Source organism: Carassius auratus, unplaced genomic scaffold (assembly GCF_003368295.1).
Source record: "Carassius auratus strain Wakin unplaced genomic scaffold, ASM336829v1 scaf_tig00038657, whole genome shotgun sequence".
NCBI lineage: Eukaryota > Metazoa > Chordata > Actinopteri > Cypriniformes > Cyprinidae > Carassius > Carassius auratus.
The window spans coordinates 146,964-170,929 of NW_020526456.1; the positions used below are offsets into that span (position 1 = coordinate 146,964).

General features: G+C 35.2%; 1 protein-coding gene across 2 annotated transcripts in view; it reads right to left on the reverse strand.

Annotated features, from left to right (window-relative positions):
* LOC113083532 (dedicator of cytokinesis protein 1) overlaps positions 1-23,966 on the reverse strand; it is a 179,413-nt gene that overhangs the window by 142,026 nt on the left and 13,421 nt on the right. For both annotated transcript variants that reach the window (XM_026254573.1, XM_026254572.1), the window contains exons 2-11: positions 15,632-15,715; positions 14,145-14,185; positions 13,976-14,031; positions 12,592-12,688; positions 11,082-11,230; positions 6,301-6,436; positions 4,340-4,497; positions 3,906-3,987; positions 2,369-2,504; positions 73-145 (exon numbers count right to left, since the gene is read on the reverse strand). In XM_026254573.1, the coding sequence (XP_026110358.1) occupies positions 73-145; positions 2,369-2,504; positions 3,906-3,987; positions 4,340-4,497; positions 6,301-6,436; positions 11,082-11,230; positions 12,592-12,688; positions 13,976-14,031; positions 14,145-14,185; positions 15,632-15,715 (1,012 nt within the window). The remainder of the gene's footprint in view (positions 1-72; positions 146-2,368; positions 2,505-3,905; positions 3,988-4,339; positions 4,498-6,300; positions 6,437-11,081; positions 11,231-12,591; positions 12,689-13,975; positions 14,032-14,144; positions 14,186-15,631; positions 15,716-23,966) is intronic.

The window sequence follows — 23,966 nt, forward strand, 5'->3', positions numbered from 1 at the left end:
CCCAATAAAACGGTTTCATGGCAGTCATTTTCATGATGTTACATTATCATAAAAGCATGAAGTCATACTCACGGCTGGAAGGGAATGAAGTGTTGCTTGTCCTCATCGTCCATCTTTCCCGTGATGATGTCTGTGACGTCCATTACTACAGAGAGAAGAATGAGACAAGAATAACGACCAAATGTCATGTCTCAACAACTATGGATGCATCTCATGAAAATGAGAAATACCAGCTCATATTTCATCACGTTAAGACTACAAAGATTTTTTTATATGTTGACAGTTTTTGCCATTTACTTCGGCAGTCTCAGCAAACTCACTATTTTGAAGGCACTATACCTTTTCAAATAACTCAAACTACAACACTTACACTTATTATAAAAACACAGTAAAATAAAAATAAAAATGATAGCACATAATTCACCAAAGAGGATGAACACAAAAAAAATTTTATATTGAGTCTAAATAAAATAAACTTGGATAAAATGTGTTTCTATTTGGTATAACAGAATAAAATAATTACGTAAAATTAATTAAATATTATATAAATATTGTTAGTATATTGATGTTATTTATTTATATTTATAACACAAAAATCTAAAATTGTAAATGCAATTAAAAGTTTTAAATCAAAATTAATAATATTTAGCCCAATTCTCATTAAATTCCAGTTACTATATTAGTGATATTCTACTTGTACTGTGCTATGTTTACAGTATAATTAAAAATATATAAATAAAATATTAAAGTTTACATCAAGCTAGTAATTGCTGTACCGAAATTAATTAATTTAATAAATATAATAATTTATTATTTTATGACTTGTCCACATAATGTAAAATTGTCATTAAAATAATACCTCAAATCTTGATGTCTTTTTTAAAAAAACTTTGTAAATAAACTATTCATTCATTCATTCATTCATTTGTTTGTTTGGTTTTTTGGGACTCATCACATCACTGTAAAACTAGTAACACCATAGTAAAAAGCACAAGAGAAAACCCCATGGAAGATAGTTTCTAAGGTGAGAGTAGGCAAAACTCTGTAGATAAGCTGTCAAGCGGTGGCTATTACTGACTGAACACATAAACATCTTCTCTAATGGCCGTTTAGTCAGGTGTGCAGCAGTGGCCGTGCTGAGATCGGGTTTACAGCAGACAACAGGAAACTGATGAGCCGTAATGGAAGCGTTGGCTTGTCTTTGAAAGTGACACATTAAAGGTGACATCGCACATACAGGTTCTGCCTCTACCTGCCTGACCCACATACAGACATACTGCTAACGTCTGTACGGAGAGAGAGAGAGAGAGAGAGAACGAGAGAGAGAGAGAGAGAGAGATGCTTTCCCACTTCAAAACCCGTTTGATGTTCGCTGCTCCTGTTCAGCCTTATTTATTTATTTATTTACAACAGAGGAACAGTTTTTTCCTTTTTCCATCAAACAGAAGAATGAGCAACACTCTGTGCTCAACACACTGCACAATAATCAACCGAAGCATCTGGGATCGGCAACAGTAACAGTGACAATAGGAGACACAACTGTTAGGGTCACTTCACTCCACCCAGATCAAGGCTTCTATAACACATAACTGTGATTGTAGATGTAATATAACAATATTTCACTCCAGGCACACAAAATCAGTGCAAAAAAGGCCAGGTTTGTTTTAAATGCATTATAAATTTATGAATGCAGAGAGATTGTTGTGTCAACTTCTGTACTGTACATAGCACAGCTTATATGCACGATATTATTTAAGTTGATTTCATACAAGGCTTGAACAATTGATTGTATTTGAAGGTGTATGCAATCGCTCAAATAGATCTGAAAAAAAAAAAATACAAATACGGATCAAGACAAAACACCTGCTACACGAAATTTAATACCATAAATCAGTAATTAAATCACAACTAATATATATATGTATATATGTATATATATGTATATGTATATATATGTATATGTATATATATGTATATATATATATATATATATATATATATATATATATATATATATATATATATATAATTACATTTAACCTATTTACTAAATTCAGGCATTCAGTTTGTTTTTGTTGAATTATTTAATTATGTTTTATTTACAATGAAAGCTAACACTAAGTGTCAAATTTAAGGGTCTTTTTCTTATTTTAATAATGAAATGAAATAAAATGTAACAATGCAATAATATATATATAAATAAAAGTATTCAAAATGAAGAAAAACAAGCTTACTGAGAATGTTTTTTAATCTAATAAAAACATCTCGTTCTAATAGGTTCATAGTAGTAACAAATAATATTGGTATTTTGATGGACACTATGGTTTCCATGCTAAGTGTGCATCAAGTGTTATGTGCGAGGCTCTACCTGCCACACCGAAGGGTCTGCGGAGGCCAGATGTTAACTTCTTAGTGTTGTTATCTCTGAGATCCATGCGGCCCACTCGAACAATCTGACAAACAAAGCTGATTTTCTCCCTCTTCAGGTCTTCACTCCCCAGATCCTGGAGACAAACACACAAACAAACAAACAAGTGAGAGAGTAAAAAAAGCATGCACAATCATGTACTCAAATAGCCCATATTATGTTGAGACCCAAAGTGCTATTGGCCGTGCACCAGGTGTTTCTGCCTGTTAAACTCAAACTCGTTTGTTGAGCAACTAACCGGGAAGGGGACTGATGCATGGAATGGTTCGGTGTGCACAGACTGTTAGTATGCAGTCCAGGTGAAGGGCAAATTGCTTGGACGGTGTTTGATTGGGGGCAGCAACTCATTCCCCGCTGGGCGTTTGTGCATAGAGCAGAGGATTCTGGGAAAACAAACTGACCCTCATAGCCCAGCATCTATTAAAAAAATGACCTCTAACAAATGAGAACGTGTGGGTGCAAACAAGCACTTACACACAAACAAACCCATGCATATGCTCTATAATTATAGATTATGCACATGCAAATACACTAAATGCATGCAATTAAAAGCAACTGTGAAACACGAGCACTTCAATATGATTTCATGTTTGTTAAACGTCTTTCCCTGCACAGATAACCGTTTATTCTGTTTAATTACATGCAGACGCCGAGGCACGTACATGGATGCACACAATACATGCAACAATGCAAACCAGAAGGTGTCTCTGAAGAGCTTCCTCCTCTAACAACTGTTAGCTCGTTACCCTTTACAGCTTTAATGATGATACTGCTTTCTCCAACACTTTAATTACCAATTCTGCAAAACGACTGATGAACACAAATTAAAGTGTCACCCAATAATACCGTGATTACTCATTAAGGAACAATGCAAAAGACGGGAACAGACTAACGGAATTGAGCGGTAAACGAGTCATTTGCATTTCCAGGAACAAGCGAAAAAATTTGAGTGTTCAAATCAAACAATTAGGTTGTGCTTGTGAAGGGTCTCAAATGGCCGAGCGGTTTGTTAGCTGACCACCTTAAATCATCTCATTATCAGGAAACCAAGTTTCAGCCAAGTTTTAACAGCATCCAATGCATCTTTAGCAGAGAACAGGGCTGTTATCGCTAACTAAAACTTTTAAAAACAATGGTGTTCATTAAAATAAAGCTGAAAAAAAATCGTATAACTATTAGAAATGTTGCCTGTGAAACTGACTGAAATAAGAGAAAGCACTAAAACAACTAACATGGAATAACAAGAACTAAAACAGAGCCAAAACTAAAACTGAAATAAAAATAAATGTTAACTTTAGCAGAAAAATAAAAAAATAAACAAAAATAATCAAATCAATGATGTAGTTGGATTTCGGTTTCAGATTATAAAGTAGTTGTCAGTGAGCTGTGCTGCTCTTAAAGATTTCAGCATTTCTCAATCTCTTCATGAATATCCAGAAAAAATAGTGTCAAAAGTAAGGCCCAAAATAATACGTACAGTGAATACGGCACGCAGGTTATGGAGCTGATCGATGTCTTTCACCAAACCTGAGCTGGACCAGCGCACAAGATAGTTTTCACTGCAAGAATATCAAAAATATAAAGATTTTAAGATTATTTTCGCAGCATAGTAGCAATTTCACTCCTGATTCCTGATGAACACATTTACTGATAAATGTACAGCTTTAATGCACTAGAAAGCCACTTTAGATAGAAAAGCATTTGATAAATGCATAAATGCTAATGAAAATATATATGACACACTTATAACAACATGATCATTTACTGCTGAACAAACCATTGAGATTTGTGTGCAAGGTACAAATGCTGTGGTTGATTTACTACTGAGGATGTGAAACATAATGGGTCAAACTATTGCCAAATTATAAAAAAAAATAATAATTACAAAAATAAAAATGTTTGTGCACTGACCTGATGAACTTGGACTCGATCGGGTCATATAGTGACATCAGCACTTCTGCATCTTCTCCGATTTTGCACACGACATTTTTGAGCGTGACAAACAGGGCGAACGAGGGTGTGGAGGCAAACTTGGCCTGCCTGCTCAAATCCAAGTTCTGCTTCTGAGACTGAAAACCAAAAACATAAAAATGATGGCATCTGTGCACATAGTTTGTCTTTCAAATGCAAGTCTTAAAGTCAGCAAGACTAATCACACGAGACGATCTGTATCTGCTGAAAGAGACTCAAGGACAGTGAACATCTGGGCAGGGTCACCTGGGAAACACAGGACAGCAGGCTTTCACTTTGTTTGCAACAACATGAGACAGATCTTTCATCTTTCTGTGAAGAGCTTCTTTGACCTGTTAGGATGTTAAATGAAAACTTCTGTCTCGTAGCATCAAGGGAATCACCTGACTCATCTAAAAGCCCTACAGGTTCAGAGAGACACTGAGGACAGAGATATTCACCTCCTAGATAAGCATGTTCGAGGGTTTATACGAACACAGTTCAGTTTAAAGAAGCCCTGACCATCAGAAAACTTTATCGTACATTCACAATATCTCTGAAATACTTTTGCTGATGATATTAAATTAAGGAACGTTAATATTCTGTAGGATTTGTCTGGGAGATTTTGAGCATTATATATAAATATAAAAAAAATATGTATATATAGAAAAATTTAAATATACAGTACAGACCAAAAGTTTGGAAACATTACTATTTTCAATGTTTTTGAAAGACGTTTCTTCTGCTCATCAAGCCTGCATTTATTTGATCAAAAATACAGAAAAAAACTGTAATATTGTGATATATTATTACAATTAAAAATAATTGTTTTTAAATGTATTATACTTTAAATTATAATTTATTTCTGTGATGCAAAGCTGAATTTTTAGGATAATTATCACACAATCATTTAGAAATCATTCTAATATAATGATTCATTATCAAAGTTGGAAACAGTTCTGATGCTTAATATTTTTTCAGAACGTGATACTTGTAGGATACTTTGATAAAAAAAAAGAAGCTATTTTTTTTTTTTATATAAAATCAATACTTTTATTCAGCAAGGATGTGTTAAATTGTTAAAAAAGAAAATATATTAATATAATATAAATTATTGGAATTGTTTTTTTTTTATTAATAAATGCAGTTCTTTTGAACCTTTTCTTCATCAAATATATTAGACAGCAGAACTGTTTCCAACACTCATAATAAATCAGAATATTAGAATGATTTCTAAATGATCATGTGATCGACTGATGTTACATGTGACACTGAAGGCTGGAGGAATGATGCTGAAAATTCAGCTTTGCCTCACAGGAATAAAGTATTTTTTTAAATATATTCAAATAGAAAACTATTATTTTAAGTTTTAATAATATATCACAATATTACTGTTTTTTTCTGTATTTTTGATCAAATAAATGCAGGCTTGATGAGCAGAAGAAACTTCTTTCAAAAACATTAAAAATAGTAAAGGGGACGAATACACATTGATGCTTGTAATATAAATGTTTTTTTTTTACGCTATATCACCATCCTTTTGTCACACTGAGCCTCACAGCAAAGATGGGAAGTGAGATGGTTGGCTTCCACACTCTCTGTTCCGTGCAGCCTCTCACACGACAGCGATGGTGTTTCAGAGCTGCGGTCAGGGACTTTTTCATGTGGTTTAGTGGTTGTACTTCACAAAATAGTCACGTCCAAATATAAATATGAAGTAACAGTTCACATTCAAGGTGTTTATTAAACAACAAAGCAGGTGATGATGAGAAAAAACACAGCAAAGCGAAAGCCGATGTGAGTGTGCCGTCGCCTCTCAGGCCTTGCACATTCACCAAACACATCCAAGTATCACAATCCAAATGAAGCTCATGCATCCGAAAAAAAAAAGTGGTGCAATGGATGAAAACAGTATTATTTACCTTCTCCTCCTGGATGCGAGCTTCAATCTGCTTGGACGCGGTTTCATGCGCTCGGAACAGACTGATAGTGCTGGTCAGGTCAGGATCCAGAATATTCCCATCTTTATCTCTCACCACCAGATCCAAGTCTAAATACCTGGCAAACACACACACAAACAGTATAGGAAACGCTTTAAAACACAGATGGCTGAAAAAGATGAAGATCTGTGTTCTACTAATCCAAATGAATACATTTATTTGGACATTCTCTACTAGATGAAAGAGAAAATTAGTATAACAGAAAAAGACGGAAATTAACTGATTTTCAATAAATGTGAGTAGCGCTTAGTGTAAAAGGCACAACCATGATGAAGAAGTGTTATCAGTGGTTTCAGCATGTTGCTATGTGGTTACCAAGGGCATTCTGGATTTGTATCCAAACAAAATAAAAACCTTTCACTTAAAGTTGACAAAGACAGAGATGTGAACGGAGAACTGAGAGTTGTACATGTGAATCACTAGTAACTTTTTCACCTAAGCTGTTCTATCGTCTCATCTGTATACTCACTTCCTCCCATAGCTAACGTTAACAGGAACACTGAAACACTCCAGATATTAGTGTTTAGAAGAAACTTGCTGCTACTGGATGGTCTTGAATGTGTTTAAAGAGTGGAAAAGAAGTCTGTAAGCCTGTAACGAGAGGAACTAAATGGAACTGCAGTAAGCCCCGCCCCCAAACTCACACCATTGGTTGAGCCGATGCAACTCTACACTGGTGGAGGGAGAGCTATAGTCGAGTTGCAGAAACAAAAACTCATGTGTATATACAGTATATATATATGTGTATGTGTTTGAGTGAGTGAGTGAGTATATATATATATATATTTTAGGGGTGTAACGGTACGTGTATTCGTACTAGAACGTTTCGGTACAGGGCTTTCGGTACGGTTCACGTGTGTACCGAATGACCGAATGCAATATTTTGTGAACATCACTACAACCAGGAAAAAAATGATTGTTATTCAAATGCAGTTATATATTTTTTTTTATATATGAGCAGACCTACAAGCTGGGATTGGTAATGCAGCAAAGTAATCAGTTATTTATTTATATTTTTCATTATATTTTATTATATGATATTGGTTTGAGACTGAGAGTATTTTATTAAGTGGAGAACTTTGCAGCAGTATTTTATTTCTTATTATTTTTTTATTTTATATATATTTTATTAAAAAGTATTAAAAACAAAATGTAAACAAATTGTTAAAAAATATATTATAGTAATAAACAACCTGCAGTTTAATGTTTGCATTTCTTTCCCTTACTGTACCGAAAATGAACCGAACCGTGACTTTAAAACCGAGGTATGTATCGAAACGTGATTTTTGCGTACCATTACACCCCTAATATATTATATTATGTACACTATGTTCTAAATAATGTTCAGTTTCTAGTACATTCCAATTGTTTCGCTTCATACTTAAAAAAAAAAATAAAAAAAGAAATATAAATATATATATACTTATTGTCAGGTGACTTATTTATCAAAATTAATTTGACATGAACCAAGAGAAAACATTACCGTCTCCAGCCGCAAGAGGGCGCTGTAGTCTACACTGAGCAGCATAGAGCGTTCTCTCGTGGCTGGAGACGGTAATGTTTTCTTTTGGTTCTTGGGTCTAAATAAATGTGACTTATAGTGCAGTGCGACTTATATATGTTTTTTTCCTCATCATGATGTAGTTTTGGACTGATGCGACTTATACTCAGGTGCGTCTTATAGTCCGAAAAATGTGGTAGTTATCTGAAGATTGTCTATAATGCGTGTTGTGGAGTGTTCTGGGCATATAGTTAGAGCTGTAGTCAAGTCCAGCTTTGTCGAGTCCAAGTCAAGTCCAAGTCCAGGACTAGTCGAGACCGAGTCAAGACCGAGTCCAAAGAGGTTCGAGTCCAAGTCAAGTCCAAGTCCAAAAGTATCGAGTCCAAGACCAAGACCGAGTCCAAATTAAAGAAAAAAGGGTCCTCTTCAAGACAACATACTTAACTACTGATAATGTTTTTTGATGCGAGAGAAAGCATATCTCCTATTCTAAGAAAATAATTTTACATTATTATTTGTTATGATCAAAAAGCATGTGCAAAGTAACAACTCTGTAGGACAGGGGTCTCCAAACTACATCCTGGATGGCTAATGTCCTGAAAAGTTTAGCTCCAACTGGCCTTAAAACACCTGGAAGATTAGTGTGTCTAGTAAGAGCTTGAGTGTGTATAATTAGGGTTAAAGCTAACAGGGGCGTTAAACAAGATCCTGGGCCCTATGCATAGGCAGTCCTGATGGGCCCCCATGCCCCCCACCCATGAAAATATCTAGGTAAAAAATATATATTTCAGATTCATACTTTTCAAGGGCCCTCTCTTCCTTTGGGGCCCTGGTAATGAGTACTGGTTTTACCCCCAGTCCGACCCTGGGAGCTAAACTTGGATAAACAAACAAAGTTTGGAACTGTAAGGTCAAATAATTTTCATGTACTTTATTTTTTGTTGACATTATATCTGTGGTCAAAAATGTATATGACTATGCCTAATTGGCACAGTGCGCAGACACACGCAAAGCTCGGGATATGACAAATGCGCGCAGCAAGGCTAGAATGGATACGTTTGGCTCTAATGGACATGCGCACATAAATACAACAAAATTTTTGTCATACTGTACGAGTGCTTGCATAGACTAGTCGAGCTCTGTCGGAAAACAATCGACTACTCCAGCATGCATTAACCATAATGAATACAAAGTGTTTGCAAGTACGACGTGAATTTTAGAATTACAATATTGCGTGGAGCTGATACTATATTACCTTATCTATGTTGCATGTAAAAATAAAATATATAATGTAATAATTAGGGTTGTGCCTGAAGCCGAATACCTTATTCGGAATGGCACGGAATGGATAATGGCTTAAAAACGAATAACGCACAAGAAATAATTATGCCTGAATACTCGGCTGAAGCTGACACAGTATGGTGACACAGCCAGGGCATCAGCGCCAGAAGTGAATGAATGTAAACTTTATGAGTGAAAAGAGCGCAAATCAAACACCGCATTGTTGTCGCCTCTCTGTGCATCTCTCAAAAATCAGAGCGTTGCAAGAGTAATTTTACCTATAATAATACATCATAGCTACACGTTATATTATTTGTATATATTTAAAAGGCAAATATTGAAAGGCTACCATATGATACGAATGAATGGAATAAGCACAGCGCGCTCACCAATCAAACAGCCGCGCTGCGCGTCTCAGTCTCTCAAAAACCAAATCAGTTCTCTCTCAAGAGTAGGCTAATAATCATCTTCGATACGGATACATTGTCTACTTGTCCTACATGTTTGCATATTTACCTTTTGCTGGTTTGCGCGGAACACACACATCTGTTTAGTGAAGTTCATTAACATTAAGACTTGCTCAAAATGTTCTGCGTAATGAAAATGTGTGCATTGAATGGATTCAGTCGTGTTCAAATGATCACTAAACGTTTGTCATGACATCTCTCTGCTTGCATGATAAATATTATTTAATAAATTAATAATTATTTCAGTTTAACATGACATACTTGTTCAGTGATAACTACGAAAAAATATATAAAAAGTCATAACAGTCTTATCAAGTAACTGTACGATGTTGTATCCGAATGCAGATAGGATTGTTTGTGATTGTTACAGATACAAATACTGGCTGTTACATGAAAATGTAAATATGTAATGTCATAATTATAAAGTTTTTAAAATTTACATATGTAATTGTTGCATAAGGCTATACATTAATACGCGTTTATTGATAAAAAAAAAAGGCTATCTAGGTGTAGACGTAAATAAAACACAATCTAACAGGTAGAAAATTAAATTAGAAACATCTAAACTTTTCAGGTCGCAGTAAGTGCACCACTGGTCATGCACATCCTTTTCAATACTGAAAGCTAAGGCAAGATGGAGAAACATGATCATAGTTGTACAATAGCCATTTTTTAAATGAATCTATTAGCAGAGCTACTGAAAGGGATGTTTAGTGCTGGAATTCCATTTATTCTTTGCTGAAACTTCTGCGTCATCATGGAGAGCGGGTCATGGTTGCCCAGCAACAGCAGACGCCACTGGAGCGCAAGCGCAGGCTACAGAGTGCTTTGGAAATAAGGAGAGCGGCGCTCCTAGCGTTTTCCACACGTTTTCAGTCGCGACATCATGCAAATGTGGTTTTGTTTTGAAGGAGAAATTTTTTATTTTATTTTTTTGCTGGACTCGGTCGAGACCAACTAGAAGACTTGGCGAGTCCAATGGCCAAGTCCGAGACAAGTCCGAGTGCAAATTCAACGAGTCCGAGACAAGTCCGAGACGACAGAAAAATGTCTCGAGTCCGGACTCGAGTCCAAGACCGGACTCGAGTACTACAGCCCTACATATAGTTCTTACTAGTCCTTCAATGCAAGTCTACTTGTTTATAATAATAGTATCACAATTTAATACCGAGGGTTAAGAAATGTAACTTTTAACTCCACAGCACATACCACTGATTAAACACAAGTCTTTTCTTCCCCAAATGAAAGCAGATAAGGTGCTGAAAATCTTTCACAATGACCCATCACAGCAAAAACAGACCCTGAATAAAAATGAAGAGTAATAAATGCTCTCATTAAAAGTCAGATTTTATGTAACGGACTGCAGTCGTGACTTCCAGCTCACGCTCTCCCTGTTCCAACACGACCCGATCAGCACGAGTCAGCAGCTTGTGTGTGTGTGTGTGTGTTCATACTTGTTCCCGTAGTCCATCTTAGAGGTGACTTTCTGTTTGAGCTCAGACATCTCATCCTGCGGGAGCGTGCCGGACAGGATCTGGGAACGCCATTCGATCAAGTCGTAGATCATGTCTCGGACCGTGTTGAACATCTCACGCTTGTCGCCCTGTTGGAAACAAGGTCTGGTTAAAACCCTGCAATGTGTGTTGATTAATTCGTCAAAGTGCATGCTGCTGCATAAAGGCACGATGCTCTTAATCACTGCAGACAAACACCCCCAGAGTGTCATATTGCTTGCTAAGGCAATTAAAAGAGTTTATAAACTGTCAATGAGACGCTTTTCAAAAAGGTTTGAAAACTAACTTTAATTTTTAATTTGTATATCACGTCAGAAGCTTTTCAACATCTTGCCCGCAGGTGAAAAGGATGAGATTTATTAGAGAAAATTACAATGTGTCTCAGCAGATGAGTGTCACTGCAATGTGTTGTCATCAAAACACTGTTGTTAAGCCTGGGATGTCTATTTCCTATTATATTACTATGCAAAAATCAGTGTCAATTAAATGGGATGTCCATATTAGTTGTGTTCATAAAAAGTGGCAAAAAAAAAAACAAGATTTTGAAGTGTGCATCTTTTAGTATCAGTGATGGGAAAAGATTTATAAATAGTGGAGATGTGATGCAACTGACAGGTCACATGACAAAACCAGCAGGGCTGGATTGCATTCATACTACACATGCACATTTTATAGAACAAACTTTTTTAATTGTGTGTGTGTGTGTGTGTGTGTGTGTGTGTGTGTATACCATGTCAGCATTCAAGAATATTTTTATGGTGAAAAACAGATTGATGTTCATTTTAGTTGATTTATGATTTGTTCAAGGAATAAACATTAAGTAAAATATATATATATATATATATATATATATATATATATATATATATATATATATATATATATATATAAAATAATTAAGTAAAAATAAATAAATAAAAAGACAATTTACATTTAAAAAATTTTAAAAGAAAAAAAGATAAGATAAATTAAAAAATAAAGTTACAGAATATAAAATAAGATTAGATAAAATAAAATAAAGATAAAATGAAAAACGATAAAACAAAATAAGACAAAAATTGGATAATATAATATAATATAAAATATTTTTAATAAATATATATCAGAATGGGTTATTGGGCCTTAGAATTTTGTCTTGGTTAAAACATAAAAACTGGGCTTAAAACGTTTAACATCCAATTTTTATAAATGTATTTATTCTCTTTTTATTTATTTTTTTCATGTAAATATACTTGAACAAAATCACAAAATAAATTATCAATTAAAAACTGAAGATTTGGGATTTTAAAAATCTCTTGATGATCTCATGCTGACAGTGATAATGTCGGTGATATCTTCTGCGTCCTAGTGCATGCTTTTTCATCTACTTTTGCATATTTTTAAGTGTGCACAGGAAGAATATGCAACTTTTGAGAGACTATACTAAAATTTGGAATAAACGCAAGCTTACCACATACAGGTCCCTCCATATTGCCGCCCATTCTCGCAGCGTAGTCGTGACCTCATGAACCAGCGGAAGCTCGGTAGGAATGACCGTCTCCTTTTGTCTAAAAGAACAGTGATCGAGCGCAAAACAGTGAAGGAGTGTTCCAAAAATATCGCTTGTGTGGGAAACAATCGGCTGTTTAACTGCATCCGTGTCAGTAATTCCTGAGGACCCAGAGTCATGCCAATGAAAACTAATTACCAGCATCAGTCATCAAAACAGTGCTTATCATATCTGAGCTGGTCTTTGCTCACGATTACTCTCACACACTCACACCAAACCAGCACTCACTCATGCGTATTATATTCCTGATCCACGCTTGAAAACCCATTTTAGGCTCTAAAATCTCCCATTAGGCCAGCAATGGGGTGCTGGAGCGCTAACTGGTTTTAGTAGGATGTCTATGGGAAGTATACTGTGGCTGGACCAAAGCTGATATAATCAGACCAATAACAGATGTAACAGGATCTTCTGATGCAGCAAAGGAGTGTAAAGTTTAATGTGGGTGTTCAAAAACATAGTGAGCTGCCTACATAGGGAACTGCCATCAGTAACAGCATCCTAACCATCGTGAAGACAGATAAGGAAATACCAGTGTCTGAAAATTGTGAGATGTGACAGAAATGGAGGGGGAACAGGGAGTCTGTGGGCCTTTACATGATTAGGGTGCTAAATAGAGTGCCAAACTCTTAAAAATAATGAAATCTTTTCTCAGCAGATGATAACTAAGAGGTGGTACTTAACATTTTCAGAAAATGTCAAGGATACATTTAATATTATATAAATATTAAATATGCAAAACATGGCAAACCTCTTGTAAAATGAACATTAACTGCATTAGTTGCTAAAAAAAATTAAATTGTGCCATTTTCGCAACATTAAACAAACAAAAATAGACAGTTATAAATAAAATTAAAAAAATTTAATCTAGAAATGAAAATCTAAAATAAATTATATAAATAAAATATAAAATAAAAAAATAATATTATATAAAAATAAAATAAAATTAATTTAATAATTAATTTAATTAACTATATAAAATAAAAAAATATTATAAGCTAATGTCACAATACTCTAAATCTGCACTGGTAATTAATCAATTTTTAATTAGAGAAAATAACTAAACTATATCTAGTTTTGATGCTTTTGAGTACAGAATGAAACTGAAGCAGATTTAGTCAACATTTTTCCCACCGAGTTCGTCACAAAACTTCTCCGTGAAGGATTTGCAATCTGGCCGAAACAAGTTGGTTTCATTAAAGAGCTTAATATCTGCTAACATGTTGCTAATGCTTTCTTTCCCATTCAGCAAATTTAATTTTTTAGGAACATGAATGGATATACTGACCCGCTGCCTTCAACCGTGGCCTCTTTCAGATGTACGTAGCAAGCCGGAAACACTCCCTGGACATACAGGAAAACACCAGAATAACGAAACAATGCAAACATCCCAGCTGAGGCCTGCTGAATGATTGTATTAAACAAGAAAGCCGTAGTGTAGTCATACAGTAACTCACCTTCTTCGATTTCCTCCTCAGCCGATACCCTCGATACCATCCTGAGGAGAGAAAGAAACATCACAGCAGTCAGACGGAAATACCAACAATTAGATCACAAAGAGACGCCACTGTGTCCCTATAGCACAACCAGAAAACAATATTCTGAGATTATAAAAGACATGTTTCATAAATCTCCTGGAGGTGTGAAGCATGTCTGCAGGGTACGAACACATCATTCAACACTGAAGTGTGTGTTATTGAGATCGGCAGAGACTGAGGATGACATATCTGTGTCCTCAAAAGGTGAGAGGTCACATGAGGTCAAATGAATGAGCAACACGGAGGACTTGACATAAATGGGTTACTAAATAGAGTGTGGAAATAATAAAATAAAGAGTAGATGGGTTTTTTTCCTTCCTCAGCACATAATTGCTAAGATACTTAACCTTTGGAAAATGTAAAGGACAATTAAATATTATACGTGCTGGTTTAAGCTCTATTTATTTTTGCAACTCTCAAACAATATACAATTTACTTAAGACTGACAACCCACAGGAAATTAAATTGAATGAAATGAAACGAAACAAAAAATTAAAATAAAATAAAATAAAATAAAATGGTAACTAAATAGAGTGTGTAAATAATAAAATAAAGTAAAATACAATTTACTTTTAATTTTCAAGGACTAAATGAAGTAAACATCCAACAATAAAGACTGACAACCCACAGGAAATGAAACCAAAAACAAAAAACAAAATAAAATAAAATAAAAAATGAAGGTGATGCTGCCTAAAACAAGGTATAATGTAGAATATTTTCACTGTCAGTTGTGTGTTACAACTTTCATTGCATATTACGGATAAAACCTTGGTCAATTGTGGATCATTAATCTGCTAAACAAAATCTGGAAACTGTTTACCAATCATTCATCAATCCTGGAGCAAATTTTGGTTTGTAGTTATTGATATGCTGTTTTTTTAATAATGTAATGTAATGTAATTTTTAAATGATAGAAGTGTAAATATTATAAGAGCTGATTTAATATGACTTAAGTGATTTTTGCAACTCTCATACCAAAATGTGTGCGATTTTGTAATGTTCAAGGTATAAACATGATGTAAACAACAAAAAAATAAGGAGGGACATCCCACATTAAATACAATAAAATAATTCAAAATAAAGTAAAAGTAAAATAATAAAATAAAATAAATATAAATTAAGATAAAAAAGTAAAACTAAAGGAGACCAAAAGAAAACATTTTTTACATTTACATTACATTTTACATACACAAATACAAAATGTTGATATTTTCCCCATATTTTTTCTCAAAATAGCCTTGGTGAAGTTTAAATGGTTGAGCTTATTATAAATAATCATCATTTCATATTAATGCTTTGCTGTGAAACATTTAGTTGCAACATAAGGATCAGTATGTGTGTGTGTGTGTGTGTGTGTGTGTGTGTGTGTGTGTGTGTGTGTGTGTGTGTGTGTGTGTGCGTTTCACCTTCGTAAGTCTCCAGAATGTGTACAGTGTCTCCGATCTGTAAGGACAGCTCTTCATCACTGCGTGTGTCATAGTTATAGATTGCTGCAGACAGAAAACATAAAACACTGTAGTGAGACACATGGCATCAATTTCTACTTGGTGTGTGTGTGTGTGTGTGTGTGTGTGTGTGTGTGTGTGTGTGTGAGGGAGAGAGAGAGAGAGTTATAGATGATGCAGGAATGCATTAACTAACCACACAACAAACAGTAACAGCTCAGCAATAAACTCCGCCTCCAGTACGACACGTACAAACACCCAAAAGATCATGACAATGCATAGTGTTTGAATGTGTTAGATCACGATTTCCAGTGAATAACTACTTGAATTATTTTAAATGTTATCTTGTCTTATATTTTAGGGGCTTGGCTGTAAAAATCGCCATCCATATTCATCTTAACAGTCATCGCAGCCCTGCAAACACTGGTATTTCCTTCAGGAAGTGTGTGATGCCTTTAGTAAACAGTTGAGCGACCTGAACGGTCAGATGACCCCGTGACAGAGAGACAGCAGAGGACGAGCAGAGAGCGAGACCTGTGAGGGTTAATTACGGTCTCTATTTCTGTCTCTGTCACACTCTCACCTTCATTCTCTCTCTCACACACACACACACACACACACACACACACACACACGCTGTTTCTCTCAGCTGACTCACAGTCTCTCAGAGAGAGAGAGAGAGAGTGAGTGTGTAATTACACAACAGTCTCACCGTGGGCCTTTTCTAACCATTCTCTCACACACACACACACACACACACACACACACACACACACACACACACACACACACAGAGAGAAACACAAAGCAGCCGTTTCTCTCTGTAATCTCTCTCTCTGATCCTGAACTGAACAGCTCTGCAGAACATCGTGACAAAAACATTTCAGTGCACGTCCTTTCAGACGGTGAGTCTGAGAAACGTGTTGTGTAGCTGCAATTACACACATACGAACAAATCATTAGAAGTTACTAAACTATACAAAAGAAGAAAAAGATAAACACAAGCACATGACATTTCAGATCTGAATGTTAATCAACAATTATTGAGCTCCTAAGACAAATATTACTATAGTATTTATATTTTGAATTAGCCTATATTTAAAGAATTGCATTTTCATTTAAGCCATTTTTTATTTTTGTGGTTTTATTAGTTTTTATTTATTTTACAAATTTCTGATTTAAATTCATTTTTCAGTTTTAAAGCTTTTAGTATTAATTATTACTGTTGTCATTTCTAAATGTCAAATTTTGTTATATTTCCAGATATTATTTCTAATATTATATATAATTTCCATTACACAACACACTACGTTTTTATTGTTGTGTGTGAGTGAGAGAGAGTGTGAGTGAGTGTGTGTGTGTGTGTGTGTGTGAGTGTGTATTTATTTAAGAAATTAATGTTTTGTACAGCAAAGATACATCTCTTTTTTTTCAAATAAATGTTTTTTTTTTACTTTTCTATTCATCAAAAGAATCCTGAAAAAATATACATCTACAAAATATGAAGCAGCACAACCATTTTCAACATTGATAATAATCAGAAATGTTTCTTGAGCAGTAAATCAGTATATTAGAATGATTTCTGAAGATCATGTGACTCTGAAGACTGGAAATTCAGCCTTGATCACATGAATAATTACTTTACAAATAGAAAACAGCTGTTTTTAATAGAAATTAAATTTCACAATATTACTGATTTGTGTAAAACTCTCATAGAAGTTGTGGTAATGAACATCATGACTTTTAATAATGTATTTACTGAACGCATACATTTCTCTCCATCTAACAGTGCATTAATTCCTGTATACATGTTGAACATTTCTACAGACTATAGCTTCATAAGGTGGCATGGCATCCCAACTAAAGTCAGACAAACTTGAAAAAGCCATGAGCCAGCAAAGCTTCGTCTCATCTGCACACGCTCCAAACAACCAGATCCTCACATCAAATCCCTTCTGCTGCCTAGTCCCACAAGAAGCCAATCCAATTACACAACAAACAATACATGGAGAGTCAGACACTTCCTCTGCAGGAGAGCAGAGCAATGCCTAGAGAAAGGAGGAAAAGGAAATGGTTGAGAATATGTCCCTAGTGTGCACACGAGTCACAAACCACCACAGCGATGCTCTTATCTTAGTAGGAAGAACACTGCACCAGATGACATCTCTCGGAGTCTTTTCTCACACAGACGCACACACACTCGAGGAAACGCACACATAAACACACAAATGTTAATTTGAGCTCAGCTCAGACTGCTGTGAATGCAACCACAAAGCTTGGCTAAACACAACAGTAATGCACAACCACTATAGGTTATTTATTACATAAGAGAACTTTGCAGCGAGAAATAGAGGAACTGAGGGAAAAAGTGAGCCGCCTCGGTGTCTGTCTGCATAGACAACAACCTACTCATGCAGGATCTTTATTTTACAGAGCTCGAAAACAATCAATAACAAAATACAATTCATTATCTTTAAATGATATTTACATCCTGATGCTATGAAATGAAAATGACATTAGAATAGTAATAATATTCTAAATAAAATAAATAAAAAAGGTGTAAGGTAAAATTATTCCACTGCCAATTGTTTGTAGCTTTCATGTGCATGTTATGCATAAAACATTGTTCAGTTGTGCAGCTCGCTGGGCTTCGGATCAGAAGACTAAACAGAGAGAGGAAGAGAGGAAGAGAGGAAGAGAGACACACAAAGAGGATCAGAGCAGCATGAGAAGACCTGTGTGTATGAGACTCTGACAGGAAGTTCAGGCCCCTAGAGATGCCCGTGTCCCCCGAGAGAGAGAGAGAGAGAGAGAGAGAGAGAGAGCAGACGCTTCAGACGTGAATGGAGCCCATTGAGACCAGCTGCAGTCCCTCGTCTGAACTCCAAACCTGGATCTACACCACCGGGGTAGCTGGAGAAGAAACACTAGAAACATTTCATATCATGATTCTAGAAACCAAAATGATCAGCTTTAACCACTGTGACCACATCTAGAATACAGAATTATATATATATGACCTTGGACCAAAGTATACCGTATGGGTCAAAATGATCGTTTTTTTCTTTTATGCCAAAAATCATTAGTATTTTGTGCGTTCTGTTAGAGCATTCATGCTGAAAACCAATGATGCAGAACCACAGTCACTCCAGCTGATGATGACGTCACGTGCATACCCCTTATTTACAGCCAGTTTTCTAATTGTGATAATCCAATACAGTTTAAATGATAGTTAAATATGAAACAGTAAAACTAACCACTGGACACTTATCGTGGTTTACATCAGACCTGGAGAGACTCTGCAGAAAACTGCCCTTGAGGGCTTACACATGAGCGTTATCTGTAAAGCACTCCATAACGGCAGGGAATGAGATGTGAGCGGCACTATTGAAGTCACCGAGTCGAAAGCACACAAAAGGAATGATAAAATAATGTCAGATATCTGACTGCAGGTGATGAGGAAATAACTGGCCATTACAGCAGGGTTGCATGAGCCGCCCAAAGCATAGAGGAGAACAAGAGACGCTTGGAGTCAAAAGACACTGGGAATAAGACCGGTTGAACAATTTCTAACAGCATGGATGACACAATGAAGGTGCTCAAGCAAAACTTGATCAATTTCAGAGAGCCGGGAAGGTTTAATAATAAAAGAACGGGTCGAGAGCTTCTCTTTGAGGTCTGGAAGTGTAATAAAGGATTTTATTGTCTCACTTAGCCAGACATTTCAGTGTCGCTATAGAAGTCTGATCCGTCCTGCAGTTTATTAGCGGTGTTTGGACAAACTTCATGGTGTATGTCGCCCTGAGGCGTTTGTGCTACAGACACACTATTACTTCTAAACAACTGAACTTAAAGTTTTCACCAGATTGAATCAGCCATAAACCTACAAGTGGCTCATGGGCTGTATTGAGGGTCTAGCATGCTACAGACATGGGATCGGGGTCCTAGTTAACCAAGTGAGCCAATAAAACAAAAAAACTAATATTTAAATATTGATTAAAGCATCCAGATTCTACTAAGTTAACCAAGTGAGCCAATAAAATAACACACATACACAAAAAAAATAACATTAAAATAAATTCTCATAAGACCATCTGAACAACAGGACAAAAAGCAACTAGTTTGGAAAGGCTCTTGCTGTATTTTCGTGCAATTTGTATTCGAAAATGAGTCATGTAAATCTGAGAGCGTGTTTCTGGTTTGCACAAACTTCTGCACGTAAATAATGACATGCAAGACAACAACAACACTGTCAGTGTGACCACAGTCAACTAAATATATCCTCCTCGATGTCACTGTCTAGAGCTGGAAAACAACACTGAAACTAAACATCCGCACCGGTGTTTCACACACACACACACACACTTGTGCATACTGGTAACTGAAGCACAAGTCATGCCCTGCTTTCAATGGAATGAGGAAAAACATCATGAGCTTCATTCCCTGGTGTTTAATTGGGGTTTGCAGCACAGAGAAAGCGCTCATCACATTCATTTAGACTTGGATGAAACAAAATTGGATTGAAGAGAGATTCAGAAATCACAGATTCCTGCTCAAATTCATCACACAGAGTCATGTTTGTCCACGCTGACCCCCTAATTCATCTCAAATTTAACACATATGCTAAACAGGCCTATTTCTGTATTTTATTTAGGGTGGACAGAGAATGAAAGATGCTTATTCACTATAATGATACTAAATATTAAATATTATTTCAATAATAGTATGCAAGACAGTATGCAATAATAAACAAAATAAAATAGCAAGATGCAGAACTATTATATGGCTTTATTATGTGCATAGAGTTATTTTAGTTAACCAAAACCATAAAAAAATAGATAATAAAATAAAACAAATAATATGAATTTTAAAATATCCCATTTTCATTCTTTTTAATGTGGAGTAAAATTAAATCAAATAAAAATAATTTGCATGCCAACGTAAAGTGAATTGTATTGTATTACAGTATGTGTGGGATACAGTATTTCATGCAGTGTTCTGGTTGTATACGGCAATCTAAGCAAAAGTAGTATGCTATCTGAATACAGCACGCATGCAGAAATTTTAGGTATATTGCAGAACTAGTATTAACAGTATGTAAGTTTTATATGAAAAAACAGAGAGAGAGAAAGAGAGAAATGCTTGAGATGCCATAGAAATTGGGAAATCTCTTTGATTGTGTGATTCCGAGAGCTCGCAGAATGCATTGAAAATATCTCCAATTTGTATTTCCAAGATGGACAAAGTGTTATGGGTTTGGAAAAACATGAGGGTGTCATATCTGGGTGAACTATCCCTTAAAATCAACAAGTTTATTTTTATTTATATTAAAAACCCCTGTGGGTTCAAAGAAAAAAATGTTTATTTATATGCACATGAAAACATTAATTTCACAAACAAATGAGATTTCTTGCATGGTATTAAATCAATCAAAACTGACGAGATCACACATTTGAATGGATTCCCATGTTTGGATGTTTTGTGTATTTTGATATGAATACACATTTCAAAAACACATTTTTATGCTAACATGTCTGTCACAACCCCTGCTCTCCAAGTAAATAAATCGGCCTGTATGATGCCTCTATTTTCAGAGCCTTGTAAGCTAAAATCCTGTATTTCCTCTGTATTTGTTCTTTTATAAAAGTTCAAAATATTTCAGACATCTTCTGATCAACAAAACAACCCCGTCAGCGTTTTTCCCCAACAGCAGCATTAACATTTATTAACAAATCAACTTTCTGCATTGCTAACACTTTTTTTCTGTTACCGGTCCATGATTATTTATAAACGCCTTCATATCACACTCATTATAACCTAGACACATTTCAGCACAGTCCGGCAGTTTTTCCAAAGATCTTCATTAGACTTGCCACATTATTCCTGACAGGAGGTCAATCTTGCACTAATTATCTTGATTTCATCGAGCACAGATCCAGCAGCAGCACAGAGCGCCCTCACTGAAACCTGACCCGGAAACTGTTTGTGTCATGTACAATCTGAAGCAGGTCAGATGCACGCCGTTCATCATCATCATCATCATCATCGGTGTCCGTGATGCCAACACACCTACAGTCCTGCGAGATAATTGCTTCGGTTTAATTGGCCGAGTACACTTGAACTCCTACAGGTCCCAAATTTACTAATGAAAAATAACTGCTCAAGACTGTTTGGAGAATTTGCATAAGTCTAGAAGACATGTAGGAAATGAAGCGAGCTTACGTGTGTGAAGACTCACATAATCATTATTCTATATTACAGTAAAACCATCAAATCACAATTTTACACAATGTAAACAATGCAGTACACTCATATTTTCTGGAAAAATAAACTAAAATGTTTTATGAAAAACATAACCATGCAGTATTTTTATTCAATCCAATGAAATTTTATTAACTGAATTAATGAATGAATTTAAAAAGCTGTATTAAAATTAAATAAAATTATTAGAATAAAATAATAATACATTAAATTATATGTAACTATTTCTAAATTAAATTATCAAAAAATACTACTTTAAGTTAAATTACTTTGTGAATTCGAAATTAATCAAATTAAATTTAAAATTAAATAAAATATAAAATATAATACAATTTAAACAGGTACATTTAAATTAATACAATTTAATTCAGATTCAATCAAAGAAATACAAAATTTACACAAACTGAAAAATATATTTAAAAACTAAAACAAATTGAAATGGATGGATTTAAATATGCACTTAAATAGAATTCAATGTAAATTAAACATAAAAAAAACTGATAATAATAAACTTTTATTTATTTTTTATTTTTTTTATTTTAATAATAGAACAGAAATAGAAATAACACAATTGTCAATTGCATTTTAAAATATAAATTTAAATGAAATACATTAACATGGATGCATTTACCGTATTTTCCGGACTATACGTCACACTTTTTTTCATAGTTTGGCTGGTCCTGCGACTTATAGTCAGGTGCGACTTATTTATCAAAATTAATTTGACATGAACAGAGAGAAATGAACCAAGAGAAAACATTAACGTCTCCAGCCACGAGAGGGCGCTGTAGTCTACACTGAGCAGCATAGAGCGCCCTCTCGTGGAGGCTGGAGACGTTAACGTTTTCTCTTGTTTCTTTGTTCTAAATAAATGTGACTTATAGTCCGGTGCGACTTATATATGTTTTTTGCCTCGTCATGATTTTTGGACTGATGCGACTTATACTCAGGTGCGACTTATAGTCCGAAAAATACGGTAAGCAAGTGTGAAAACAGCCTCAAATCATAGTCAACAAGGAGAAACCATCTATTATCTCAAAATACCATAAGCTGTTCTGATCGATTCCTTCCAGAGTATAGATGCCCAATTAGCCACATAATCATACTACTGTTAATGCTAATAGTAAGGGTTAATGGTATGAAACAAACAGATAAGCAAAAGGAGTAGAAAATTAAATTCAGAGACTGATTTTATTTTTTTTATTTTTTTACATTCATAAAAAACTGAAGTCATAGAACACAAACAATCGCAAACAACAGGACAAAAGCAGCAGTGGCAACAAAGGCTCTGGAGGCCAAACACTTCTTAAAAGCCCTCAGACATCTTCAACAGCCTCTTTAAAAGTGAAAATCCTGACCCAAATGCTCACAAACAGAACCCCTGATCGATATTTCACATATACGAGAGCGTTATTCCTCCTGGTCTTTTCTAACTAGATGAATATCAGTCTCAACAGCACATTTGTGCAAGCGCTGAAGTAAAGCTCACATTTTGATGATTCGCTCTAAAGCCCTGAGTCATCAGCTGTTGTTGTTCAGTGCACAACAATGTGTTCATTTCAGGCCAGCACACAATAAAACCACGACCGACTCAATCTCATAATAGATCCAGCCGCTCATTTTAAAAGGCTACAATCATTCTGTAATTTGCTCACCCTTGTTCCAAACCAGTAGTGAAGACAACTATCAACTAACATCCAGCACTGGAAAAACACACCATAGAAGTAACATGAAGTAGTTTTGTTCTCTCTCCATGTTCGTCACTAATCACACAACTGCTTCAGTGTATGACATATGGTGGAAGTGGCAGAAAAGTGGTTATTACATTTGAAAGATGGATATTTTTCTGACAAAAATGCATGGATTCGCTACAGCAGGCCATTACTCACCTCACAGAGCCATGTGAAGCATGTTTTATTATGGATGCATGCACTTTATTTAACGTGTTTTGGACTGTTGAACAGAAACAGCCGCTGACAGCAATGACAGAGCTTAGAAGTGCCAGGACAATTTTGTATATATATCTCCAACTGGA